At 41.0% G+C, this 12638-nt stretch overlaps 2 protein-coding genes across 2 annotated transcripts; one reads left to right on the top strand and one right to left on the bottom strand.

Annotated features, from left to right (window-relative positions):
* Positions 1-1112: 1112 nt before the first annotated feature.
* On the top strand, positions 1113-2671 carry LOC117649931 (uncharacterized protein DDB_G0287625-like). The gene is made up of 5 exons (XM_034393116.1): positions 1113-1365; positions 1457-1639; positions 1714-1770; positions 1901-2127; positions 2446-2671. Exons 1-5 carry the CDS (start codon positions 1156-1158, stop codon positions 2669-2671), a joined length of 903 nt encoding a protein of 300 aa, XP_034249007.1. The 5' UTR covers positions 1113-1155.
* A 2153-nt stretch (positions 2672-4824) lies between these two features.
* On the bottom strand, positions 4825-8849 carry LOC117649930 (putative nuclease HARBI1). Its single transcript, XM_034393115.1, has 7 exons — positions 8764-8849; positions 6612-6857; positions 6449-6503; positions 6107-6342; positions 5819-5960; positions 5358-5563; positions 4825-5263 (listed from the first exon to the last, which is right to left on the bottom strand). Exons 1-7 carry the CDS (start codon positions 8847-8849, stop codon positions 4972-4974), a joined length of 1263 nt encoding a protein of 420 aa, XP_034249006.1. The 3' UTR covers positions 4825-4971.
* Between the last annotated feature and the right edge of the window lie 3789 nt (positions 8850-12638).

Genomic DNA, 12638 nt, shown 5'->3' with positions numbered 1-12638 from the left:
TCGGTCCCCGGTTGACCAAATCAAAATGTAACGACGCCGGGGCACGTAAAAGACCTTCCTGAATCTACTGAGCTAGTCAGAAATGTTGTGCGATGAGCCGTTTAGCCGCAAAGTGGTGCAAACCTCCGCCAGGCGGCGTCCCGGCCCGAAAAAGCTGGGACTCCAGGGCGCCCTTCTCTCATGGCTTCAAGCATGCGCGCGCCGCCTTCACCCCCACTCCGCCGATTTGGACCCCCACCAGCGCTCGGCCCAGCAGCGAGATCGGGGAGTTCGATTAGCTCGCTCGCAACGAGTGAGTGACTCGCCGCGACTCGCCGCGGGTCGCGGCGAGTCGCACGGTTCATAACGGTCCTTATCGTGTTATATTCACTAAAATTTCTCACTTTTTCATTCGGATATGGGTAAAGAAACGAACTAATTGTTTCAAATGTGATGGCCGGGCGTTATTATTGCAGTGAAATGACGATTTTTTCACTGTTTTGATCGGAGCGCTAGTGTCGCGCCGCGCCGGCCTTGAGAGGCCGGGCAGGCAGAGAACGACTCAACGGCCATTAGAGGCCAAAGCATAGTCAAAAGACGTGAGAACCCGGAATGGACTTGAAAAAAATTTTAAATTATTCTATCGACATGTCAAAAATAAAACTTATCCTAAAAAGTTTCAAAAAGTAGCCTCTACGCGATCGGCCAATCGGATCCGAGTTCGGCCGGGCCCGTTTAAACCGTCAAACAACCAACCGTCACCAACTGTCACCCCAAGGCTTTTAAAGCTCGTCACCCACCGATTCCGATGTGACGCCGGCTCACTTCTTGCTCTCATCGTTCAAGGTACGCATCAGCCCTATTAGCGACTTTTACAAGTGTTCTCTTACGATGCTATTATATTTGGCTGATTTAAAGACATTAATGCTCTGGCAGTTAGGCGTCGATGCTAATGAACGGGCTCAAATTTTGTTGCTTTTCGCCAACATCTCAAAAGCTTGGCACGCGTTCACAGCATCCTCGCTTAGTCCTTTTGCCACCAATATCCATTTATTTTTAAAAAACTACATTTTTGTGGAGGTTTCCGTGCAATACCATAGACAAAATTAGGGATGGACGCCTTAACCTCGTCTTCTGTTTGTTTGTAAACACAGTGCTTCTCTCTTTCATTTGCAGATGCCAAATCCGCCGCCTAGGATTCGCTTGCCCGTGACTGAAGATCAAAAGGAGTTCCTTTTGGGGTACATGGAGCAGAACATCCCCTTTAGCCAAGGAGAGTTTACTGGTCCTATGGGAAAGGAGGAGCTTCGGAAAGAATGGGATTCTCTTGCTTTGCTACTAAATGAAGTCCCCGGTGCTAATAAAGATGGACCGAAATGGAAATCTGTATGTATGCCTCATGAACAAATTCCTCATAATAAGTACCTAGATTGTTGCTTGTCATTTTAAGACTTGTTTGTTTTTGTGTTCCATACAGTACTGGTCTGATATGAAAGATGCTGTGAAACAAGCCGCTCAAGAGTATACCCGTATTTCTAAGCGAGGGACTGGCGGAGGGCCCCCTCCACCTGAACTAAGTGATCACCAGTTACGGGTGTTAACCTGTATGGGGGGCTGGAAACGAGTAGTTGGCTTCATGGGCGCCAAAGATCCACTTCAGGTATTGCTTTAGGCTGTGCCATCAAACACGCTTAATTTTTCCTCCAAAAATCAATTGATGGTTTTATTTTTCAGATTGAGATGAATCCATCAGGAAGCTTATCTGCAATCATGAAACGCAGCAAAATTAATGTAAGTCATACAGAATAAAGTCACTAGTCTGTTACCTTTAAGGGAGCATGCAACTACAGCAAATCACTGTCCAATTATGTTTGCCCGGTATTAGAATCTAGGGTGGCAGTTAATTTGACCGTTGTTGCAGAACCATCATATCACTCCAGAAAGATCCAGTTCCAGAAGGCGGCACAGCCGATCCACTTCATCTAGATCAAGATCAAGAGGGAGGAGCTCTAGAAAAAGAACGAGATCCAGTTCCAGAAGGCGGCACAGCAGATCTACTTCATCTAGATCAAGATCAAGAGGGAGGAGCTCTAGAAAAAGAACGAGATCCAGTTCCAGAAGGCGGCACAGCAGGTCTACTTCATCTAGGTCAAGAGAGAGGAGCTCTAGAAAAAGATCGAAATCCAGTTCCAGAAGGCGGCACAGAAGATCCACTTCATCTAGATCAAGATCAAGAGGGAGGAGCTCTAGAAAAAGAACGAGATCCAGTTCCAGAAGGCGGCACAGCAGATCCACTTCATCTAGATCAAGATCAAGAGGGAGGAGCTCTAGAAAAAGAACGAGATCCAGTTCCAGAAGGCGGCACAGCAGATCCACTTCATCTAGATCAAGATCAAGAGGGAGGAGCTCTAGAAAAAGAACGAGATCCAGTTCCAGAAGGCGGCACAGCAGATCCACTTCATCTAGATCAAGATCAAGAGGGAGGAGCTCTAGGAAAAGATCGAGATCCAGTTCCAGAAGGCGGCACAGCAGATCCACTTCATCTAGATCAAGATCAAGAGGGAGTAGCTCTAGAAAAAGATCGAAATCCAGTTCCAGAAGGCAGCGCAGCAGATCCACTTCATCTAGATCAAGATCAGGATCTGCTTCAACTTCTGCTGGATCAGCCAAATTTTCGGACGGGATAGGTTAACTTCATACTTATGGATGTGCAGATTTCGCAGGATGTTAGGGTGGCTAGGGGTGGGGATTTTTTGGCTTAAATTCACATTTTTGGCGTCTTAATCAAATTTTACTGTTTCCAAATTCGTTCAAAGTGCACCAACTTTTAGGGAACCCCAATGCATCCAGTTTACTTGCAGGGTGTGCCACTGGTGGGCAAGGGCTCCGACGTGTCACAATCTGCAAGTGAACTGGTTGTCCTTGCTTTCTTTATCTCATTCTTGTTGCAGTTAAGTTGTTAGTTGTTGACCGAGGGTGCAAATACATTTAAAAGACCTGCTCGCCAACCCACAGGGGGTGGGGGTTAGGGGGAGTGAAGAACTCCCTCGTAGCAGGCAGTTCAAGGGCCCTTGCTCCCGGGGTGGGGCCTGGGGGAAGCCATGGACCTAAAAAATCCATGGTGATCTGTTACCCTAGCAGTGGCCCCCAGGCGCCTCACAGTAACGCCGCCCAGAGTTGAGGGAGAAGGGTAACCATTCAATAGTTCATTTATACCCCTAGCCAAACAATATCGTCTTCGGACACTTTAGTTTCTTTTTTTTTTCTTTCCTGCGAAATCTGCACATCCATATACATACTGCTCAATTGGTTTGTCAATTTTGTGCCATCTGCAAGGTTGAACAAATTTTTTCTCTTGAATTCAACTAAAAATTATAGTAGTATGTCCTTGCAGTAGTAGCATGTACTGTGATTTGTACTAATACAGGGTAATTGAGATAACCTCAGACAAGAAGAAGCATTTCTTCTTTTCTCCTCCTTGTCCAGCATCAGCTCAACTACTCCATAGGTTTATGGCCTATCTTATGTTGAAGCAAATGTTTCATTAATTTCCACATTAGTGTGAATTGGCTATATGTAATTTTTTAAAATATTAGAACGCTCACTGTACTGCTGTTCATTGTGATTTGTATTGTGATAATTAGTTGAGCTAACCCCGGACAAGAGGAAGCATTTCTTCCATTTTTGTCCTTGTCTACTCTATAGGTTAATGGCCTATCTTATGTCCAAGCAAATATTTCACTAATTTGCATGTTAATGTTAATTGGCTATCCTGTGTGATTTTTATTTATGAGTTAACTACTTACTGCTTAATTATTCTGTCAATTTTTTGTTATCTGTAAGATTGAACAATTTTTTCTTTTGTACTAGAGAAGCTACTAAAAACCATAGTAACAAGTTCCTGCAGTATTAGCATGTACTGTGATTTGTACTGATACAGAGTAGTTGAGGTAACCCTGGACAAGAAGATGGATTTCTTCCTTTCTTCTTCTTGTTCGGCATTTGCTCAACTTCTCTATAGGTTTATTGCTTTTCCTACGTTCAAGGAAATAATTCACTAATTGTCATGTTAATGTTAGTTGGCTTTATGTGATTTTTTCAATAAAATAACTGTTTACTGCTTAATAAGTCAATTTTGAGTTATCTGTAAGATTAAAACAAATTTTTCTTTTATACTCTAAGAAGCTACTAAAAACTAAAGTGACAAGTAATGCTTGTATTGTGATAAGTAGTTGAGCTAACCCTCGACAAGAAGAAGTATTTTTTCTTCCTTCTTGTCCAGCATTAGTTCAACTACTCTTTAGGTTTATGGTCCATCTTATGTTGAAGCAAATGTGTCATTAATTTCCACATAGTGTTAATGGCTATATATGATTTTAAAAATATTAGAACGCTCATTGTACTGCTGTTCATTTAAATGGCATCTTGTTTTGTTAATTTCAGTTGTGTGATTTGCCCACCTTATTGTAACAAGATGTGAATAAAGGAGCCATTCAAGTTTTGGAGTCCCTTTCTTTTCCTGATCTATATAAACTGTCTTGAAGTGTTCATACGAAACTTGGGTGGTAAGGCGGTTTTTTATTTAGAGAGACACAAATATAATTATTAAAGGTGACAGCCTTTAATGATATTCTCAAAACTGCAAAATCCATTGTAAACAAGGTAGCTAAACTTTTTAAATCCCCGAATCATGTTGATTGATGTAGTTAAGCTGAGTATTAGTAGGAAGTATTACCGGTTACATCTAGGTGCAAATTACCTCCTATTCCAACAGTAACATCATCATAAACAGTCTAAACAAATTCTCAATATGTACTTAAAACCAGTGCCATGTAATCATCATCTATTCTTCATACAAATAAAAAAATTACTTTCAAACAATACGACTGACTATCAATTACCATTTAATACCTACAGTACACCTTAAGGTAGAACCATGTTGATTGATGTTCCTTTCTTCTTTTTTTCTACCACAAATATGCAGTCCATTGCCTACTGTCGCCGCAGCTCCAGCTCATTGACAATTTCCTGACGCACTTGTTGTCCACGGATTAGGATGGCTCGTTGTTGCCTCCTACCTTCTGGCACATCTTCATCATCCAAATCATCATCGTCCTCTTCAGGTTCTTCTTCGTTTACATTAACATTTCTGAGGAGATGAGCACCTTCTGCATAGTGCGTCAAATTAGCCAGGACACACAAATTATGAAGCACAACTGCACCATTTATGAACTGTGCAACTTTCACATAGTCATAATGCAGAGTGCGCTCATCATTTATGCACCTGAAAAACAAAGCGTGACAATTACTTACATATTTGGCATGACAGAAATCATGCAAGTTACAATTTCAGTGATCAGTATTCCCACTTAAATTACCTCCATCGTTCCTTCAAAAGGCCAATAGTCCGTTCTACAACATTCCTGTCACTGCAATGAGCCTTGTTGTACCGGGACTCTGGTGTGTTATCTTCTGTTTGCCGGAATGGCGTCAACATCCAGGGCTGCTGTGCATATCCCGTATCTCCTACAGTACCGGATAAAATGTCAAGTAAAAAGCAGAGGCAAGTGTGGGGACTGCTACCCTTTGAGAAAAACAAGCCAAAGTTACCAAGAAGATGACAGCGGCGCCTGTTGTAGAAGTTGATCATTCTGTGACGCAGTGCACTACCGGTGGAAAATAAAAGAGTCCGCTGTGGAGCCAGGGAAATTTGGCACAACATTTGTAATGTACATTCGTCGGTCACATGTCTAAAATTTAATCGAAACAGAAAACAGAAAAAGTCATTTTTGAATGGGTTTGGTTTACATGAAAACCCAAAAGCAGTGTTTACACTTACAATCTGAGCGTTGATGCAAGGCACTCCTTTTCTGCCGGTAAATGCATGCTTATTGTTAGCAAGTGATGGGGATTTAATTTTTATCAATGTCCCATCAGTGCAGCCGACCACATTCGGCAGTTGGCCTCCAAGATTCTGGTTCCTGTTCAGAATAATACCTAATCAAAATATTAAAATCTTTTGGAAACGCTGCAGAGCAAGGTGCATGGTGAAAAAAAATGTATGCAACACTCTTTAGTCAGTTTAAGAAAGTATTCACAATTTTTTTTACAGGAGTAGGTCCAGCACCTTTCAATGCAGTGGTTAAGTTCTTGCACAGTTGATGGAAATCTGATGAAGTGAGTAAGGATTGCATCTTCATTTAAGGCATTGGTTACTTCTGTGATGTATCCACTCAATGTTGGCTGGGCAATGGGGCAATCAAAGTGCTTTCCAGTTGGTGTTTGATAAGAACCCGATGCATAGAAACTAAGCACTGAAAGAACCTGCAAGACAATATGAACCATTTTATTTGCTAAAATTTGCTATTTTTAGACAAAATTATGACATAAAAATTTAACTAGTATCTGGATGATGTTTCCGTGCCTTGAGCTCAAGGGGTACCGCTAGAGCGCTTGTGGTCGGTCTAACAAAGGGACGCAAGACATCGATCAGACTTAGAGCCAGATCTTGTGACAGTCTGTAACTGCTCACAAATGATTCGTAGGTGACATCAAATGGGTTCCTTGCATCTCTCAGGCCTCGACGATGTACCCTGAGGACCCATTTCTGCCTATTCGCTCCTCATGTATACATATTGGGGTTCAATGGATCCATGGCAATAAGTTCATCTTCTTCCGCGTCATCATCTAGGCGATGAGGGTCGTCCATCTCGACAGGGACAAACTTTTCTGGGTAACGTTTGGCCTGTGACCCTTGAGACAGGAAGCTCAGGGCGAACGACGCGACGGAATGTCTGTTTTCTACTGTTAAAGAATGAGGAATTACAACTCTTATCCATCCAAGTACACACACCTCAACCCTTGCTTCAAAAATAGACCTAAATGTAGAGTTCACAAACAAGGGGATATTTACAAAAGCTTGCATTCAAACATGCAGACCATGTTTACCAAAGTTTGTATACAAGGTAGGTTTACGCCAGACCGCGTCTTGTCGTAACAGGCTTCGCGATGTCTCGCGGCCTGTTCCTCCAATCCGCGCCTGGCGTACCTACCTTGGCCTGCGGCGCTAGCCTGCCTTCGGCAGGCATTGGCTTGTCATCGTCGGTGACTTCTAACTTGCATACTGGGGGGCTGCCCCCCTTTATTCTAGATAGAGTTGTTTCATCATCGATGCACAATCTTGATCCTTGTAACTTTTAACTTGTCCTGGCTGGGGGCCCCTGCCCCCCAGACCCCCTTCCTTCAACACAGAAGTGATCTGCCTGCAGAAGACTCGATTTTTCGCCGTTTTTTAAGCGTTTTTCGGCTATAAAAACTGAACCACGTGAGCTAGGATAGTGAAATTTCGCGTGTGCCGAGCCAAGAATATACCTAATAAGCCTGCAAAATCTCACCGAGATCGGCCGAGCCGTTCAGGAGGAGTAGTGTACACACACAGACACACAGACACACAGACAGACAGACAGACAGACAGACAGACAGACAGAAAAAACTTTTCAACCCCACTGGAGTAACAGGCTTCGCTATCGCTCAGCCAACAAAGAAGCAGACGATGTTTTCGAAACTATGAAAATAAACAAGGAGACGATTGTTACAAAATTATGGAAACAAACAAGCAGACTGGGTTTTGTTGATTGTTTATATTTACTCCAGCAGACGATAACACGATTCCACCAACCCACCAGCAAAACAAAGTGTCTTGACAAAATTTTAAAAGTTCTAAATTAACTTGTGGTGGGGTAATGTTGTTCATACGCGCTTCCTTTCCTTTAATATGCATTTCTATCAAGAGTTCGTCAAATATGGGTAAATATACCGTAGCAGATTTGCTCGCGTTCCTAACGCGGGAGGATTCGGGGATTCGGTTGCTAGGCAACAGCTTGTTTACGAGCGCGACTCTCTCTCAAAGCCGGCTTTTTGACACATGTACTTAAGAAAAAAGCTGATTAGAATCAAGAAATTTTTCCATAAGGTTTTACGGATGGAGCCAGGTAAGAGCAACCTTCTTGCAGTGCACCATCGTTCCGCTAATGCCCAACGGCGTTTTTCGCATACCCCGCCGATTCAGAAAGTGTGGACAAGGTCCCGACTGGAACCTTGGAGGAACAGCTCCTTTCCTCTCAAGCTGGAACCTTACCTGTGGATGCCATGGCCGGTCCCTCCACATCGGCCTTAGCGCGTGGTGCGTTCCGCTCCCTCCAACTGGCGCGTCCTGGTTTGCCGCGGTCAGTGAGGTGGAAGTCCAGGATACCAGTGGCAACTCCGTGGTGGTAAGTTAAAGCATTAATTTGTTCGAGTTCAAAATTATGCTCAGCATTTCTTGTCAAACAAAAACTCTCTTATTCTGTAATAAGTATCCAACAGGGTTACTAAGCAAATGCAATTTACAGGAGGAGGTGCTTTCCCCACTGCAATGCCAAACTCAAACAAGAGATACAAGATATTGAGGACGGGGTGGAAGATATCCACTTAGAAATGAATTTATTGAAGGACGAGGTGAGCTCCGTAAAGGAAGAAATTAGGTTTTAGTCGACGAAGTGGGACTGTTAAGGAGGAACTGGGAGCCTTGAAGGATGAGTGGGGTCATTGAAACTTGACATGCAGGATTTAAATGAGGCAGTAAAATTGGTTTTGCATCAACAAGAAGAAGAGCGAGCTCTCCGCTTGGCGTTCCAAGAACGTTTCTTACAGGCCCTCCAAGACATTAGAAATTTAGATACCAAAGTCACTAGTTTACCTGATATTGAAAATGTATAAGAAAAACTTAAAAGTTACTGTTTGTACCTGTTAAGTTGCTGGATGAACAACGCTTGTGCATCAATTTCCACACATGTTGTGTAAATTGATTTGTTATTTGTAACCACTTCCATGGTCAGGAAGCAAGCTCTCTATGTGACTTGTCCTCTAGATTTAATTGTAAGATATAAGTTTTAATTTTATAATGTATGTTGACTGTGAATGTGCATTTAACGTCCATGAGTATGGTTTTGCCAAGCCTCAGACAAGTACTTTAATCCCATGAGGCTGCATCATCCATACTTTGGAGGAGATCCTCCCTCCGATAATTTTCAATTAGATTGCCATATTACCACTGTGTTATCACATATCAAAATGAAGAAACCAAATGTAGAAAATGGAATGAAAAGGTGTATTTTATTTTTGACATGGACATTTTAAACTACTTATTAGGCAACAAATGAGCATGCATACTTAATGGAATATATTATAATTTAGCATTTCATAGTGGACACAGCCCAAAAAAATCATCAAACTCAATCCATCATCTACTTTAACATTGGATATCATCATGTATTTACCTTTGAATTTACCTAAGAGTTAAAGTTAATATGAGTTCACATGGGCTCCTTGGTTCGTACATTTTTTATACACATCTGTACTTTTGTCACATCAACAATAAGGTGGGCCAATCACAAAAATAAAATTTAGTGAAATTAACAAAACAAGATGCCATATTTAAAAAAATCACATATAGCAAATTCACATTAATGTGGAAATTAATTAAACATTTGCTTCAACATAAGATAGGTCAGAAACCTAAAGAGAAGTTGAGCTAATGCTGGACAAGAACAACAAAGGAAGTAATGCTTCTTCTTGTCCGGGGTTAGCTCAACTACTTATCACAATACAAATCACAGTACATGCTATTATTGCAGGAACTTCACTATAGCTTTTAGTAGCCTCTTAGAGTTCACAAGAGAAAACTTGTTCCAGATAACTCAAAATCGACAGAATAATTAAGCGGTAAGTAGTTAACTTAAATTTTATAAATCACATACAGCCAATTAACATTAACATGCAAATTAGTGAAATATTTGCTTGGGTGTAAGATAGGCCATAAACCTATAGAGTAGTTGAGAGAATGCCGAACAAGGAGAAGAAAGGAAGAAATGCTTCTTCTTGTCCCAGGGTTAGCTCAACTACTCTGTACAAATCACAAAAGAAATTTTTTTTTCAATCTTACAGATAACTCAAAGTTGACAGAATAAATAATCAGTAAGTTAACTTAAATTTTATAAATCACATATAGCCAATTAACATGAACATGCAAATTCGTGAAATATTTGCTTGGGCATAAGATAGGCCATAAACCTATAGAGAGAAGTTGAGATAATGCCGGACAAGGAGAAGCAAGGTAGAAATGCTTCTTCTCGCCCAGGGTTAGCTCAACTACTTATCAATACAAATCACAATACATGCCTGCAGGAACTTGTCAATTTAGTTAATAGGAGCTTCTTAGAGTACAAAAGAAAAAATTTGTACAATTACAGACAACTCAAAATTGACAGACTTATTTAGCAGTAAATAGTTAATTTATTTAAATTTAAAAAAAATATATAACAACAAAGAAACAACTACTGTACACAGGAAGTATTAGAAAATCAAAAATTTTTTAAACAGTAACTCATGACTTTGGCAAATTTGTTATATTGTTTAGAGGGAGAACTACATTATAAAGTTTACCACTGAGGTTTCTCTGAACAATTCGGAATTGTTTTCCAGCATAGGTAAGGAACTTGGATCCAGAAGGTGATGATATTGCAGCAGGGAGATACAATTCATTTAGTTGATGGCTTGCAGAAGCAACACCTAAAACAGACAAACACGGAAGGTCAACACTACAACTTATGTAAGCAAAATTACCCTACTAAGTTCCAATCCATGGAAATGGAAACGTGTCAAGTAGGTACCTGTCTTTACTGCAGCATCTGAACCAGGGTTGGCAAATTTATAGGATCCAATAGGGGTTGTGGTTGTAGCCAAAGTTGTTCCTTTCTGATAACCAGAGGAAACCGCTGAAACACATACACAAAACAGAGTAAGCACCAGCACACAATTATATACTTAAGGGTGCAAAGTTGGCGTTCTAACAAAAGGGCCATTCAATCTTTAAAAAGAAAATGTGTCCAGTAAGTACCTGTCTTTACTGCAGCATCTGAACCAGGGTGGCAAATTTATTGGATCCGATAGGGGTTGTGGTCGTAGCCAAAGTTGTTCCTTTCTGATAACCAGAGGAACCGCTGAAACACATACACTAAACAGAGTAAGCACCAGCACACAATTATATACTTAAGGGTGCAAAGTGGCATTCTAACAAAAGGGCCATTCAATCTTTAAAAAGAAAATGTGTCCAGTAAGTACCTGTCTTTACTGCAGCATCTGAACCAGGGTAGGCAAATTTATTGGATCCGATAGGGGTTGTGGTCGTAGCCAAAGTTGTTCCTTTCTGATAACCAGAGGAAACCGCTGAAACACATACACAAAACAGAGTAAGCACCAGCACACAATTATAACTTAAGGGGGGACCCTGGTGAAAAAAATGACCAAATTGCCAAAAATAGTATTTTCAAAGTTCATAGATAAAAATGTGCGTAGAAGTTTCAGATTCAACAGGTTGAACACCTTAAAACTATGTGGGTAGTCCTTCATCATTTGGAAAGAAATAACATTGAGATCAGTTGTCGTGGCTTATACGCTCAACTTCACAGCTTTGCTCAGTCGACAAAAAATTTTGTCGTAGAAAGACTTCCTGCGTCCTGGTTGACACCTACATGAGTCGTCTTGCATGGACTCTATTCATTGATGACTTATCGACAAATTTTAGTGACGGAATCTTGATATCAGCCCTACTTTTTTAACACACACCTCAAAGTTTCAAAAAAAGGCAAAAAATTCACTTTTTTTTAAACGTTTAAATTTGAAAATTGATATCTCAGGACAGAAGATGAAATTGAAAATTCCGTCACTAAAATCTCTTCTATACATCTTAAGGATAACCCAAAAAAATTTTCAAGACTTTCCGTTCCAATGAAAGACGCAGGAATATTTTTCCCCAACGCTCTAAAAAACACTAAAAAGCCACTTTCTCAGAGACCGTTCAACATTTTAGATTGAATTTTGTTTTATGAACTCACCATAATGAACCTTATAATCAAGCAAAGTTTCAACTTTCTGGGATTATTTAAAGCCTACTTGAAAGTTTCACCAGGGTCCCCCTTAAGGGTGCAAAGTTGGCATTCTAACAAAAGGGCCATTCAATCTTTAAAAAGAAAATGTGTCCAGTAAGTACCTGTCTTACTGCAGCATCTGAACCAGGGTAGGCAAATTTATTGGATCCGATAGGGGTTGTGGTCGTAGCCAAAGTTGTTCCTTTCTGATAACCAGAGGAAACCGCGCTGAAACACATACACAAAACAGAGTAAGCACCAGCACACAATTATATACTTAAGGGTGCAAAGTTGGCATTCTAACAAAAGGGCCATTCAATCTTTAAAAAGAAAATGTGTCCAGTAAGTACCTGTCTTTACTGCAGCATCTGAACCAGGGTTGGCAAATTATTGGATCCGATAGGGGTTGTGGTCGTAGCCAAAGTTGTTCCTTTCTGACAACCAGAGGAAACCGCTGAAACACATACACGAAACAGAGTAAGCACCAGCACACAACTATATACTTAAGGGTGCAAAGTTGGCGTTCTAACAAAAGGGCCATTCAATCTTAAAAAAGAAAATGTGTCCAGTAAGTACCTGTCTTTACTGCAGCATCTGAACCAGGGTAGGCAAATTATTGGATCCGATAGGGGTTGTGGTCGTAGCCAAAGTTGTTCCTTTCTGATAACCAGAGGAAACCGCTGAAACACATAC

This window comes from Thrips palmi, unplaced genomic scaffold (assembly GCF_012932325.1).
Source record: "Thrips palmi isolate BJ-2018 unplaced genomic scaffold, TpBJ-2018v1 HiC_scaffold_4, whole genome shotgun sequence".
Taxonomy (NCBI): domain Eukaryota; kingdom Metazoa; phylum Arthropoda; class Insecta; order Thysanoptera; family Thripidae; genus Thrips; species Thrips palmi.
Note: the sequence above shows the minus strand (reverse complement) of the source record. Positions and strands in the feature narration are given on the sequence as shown.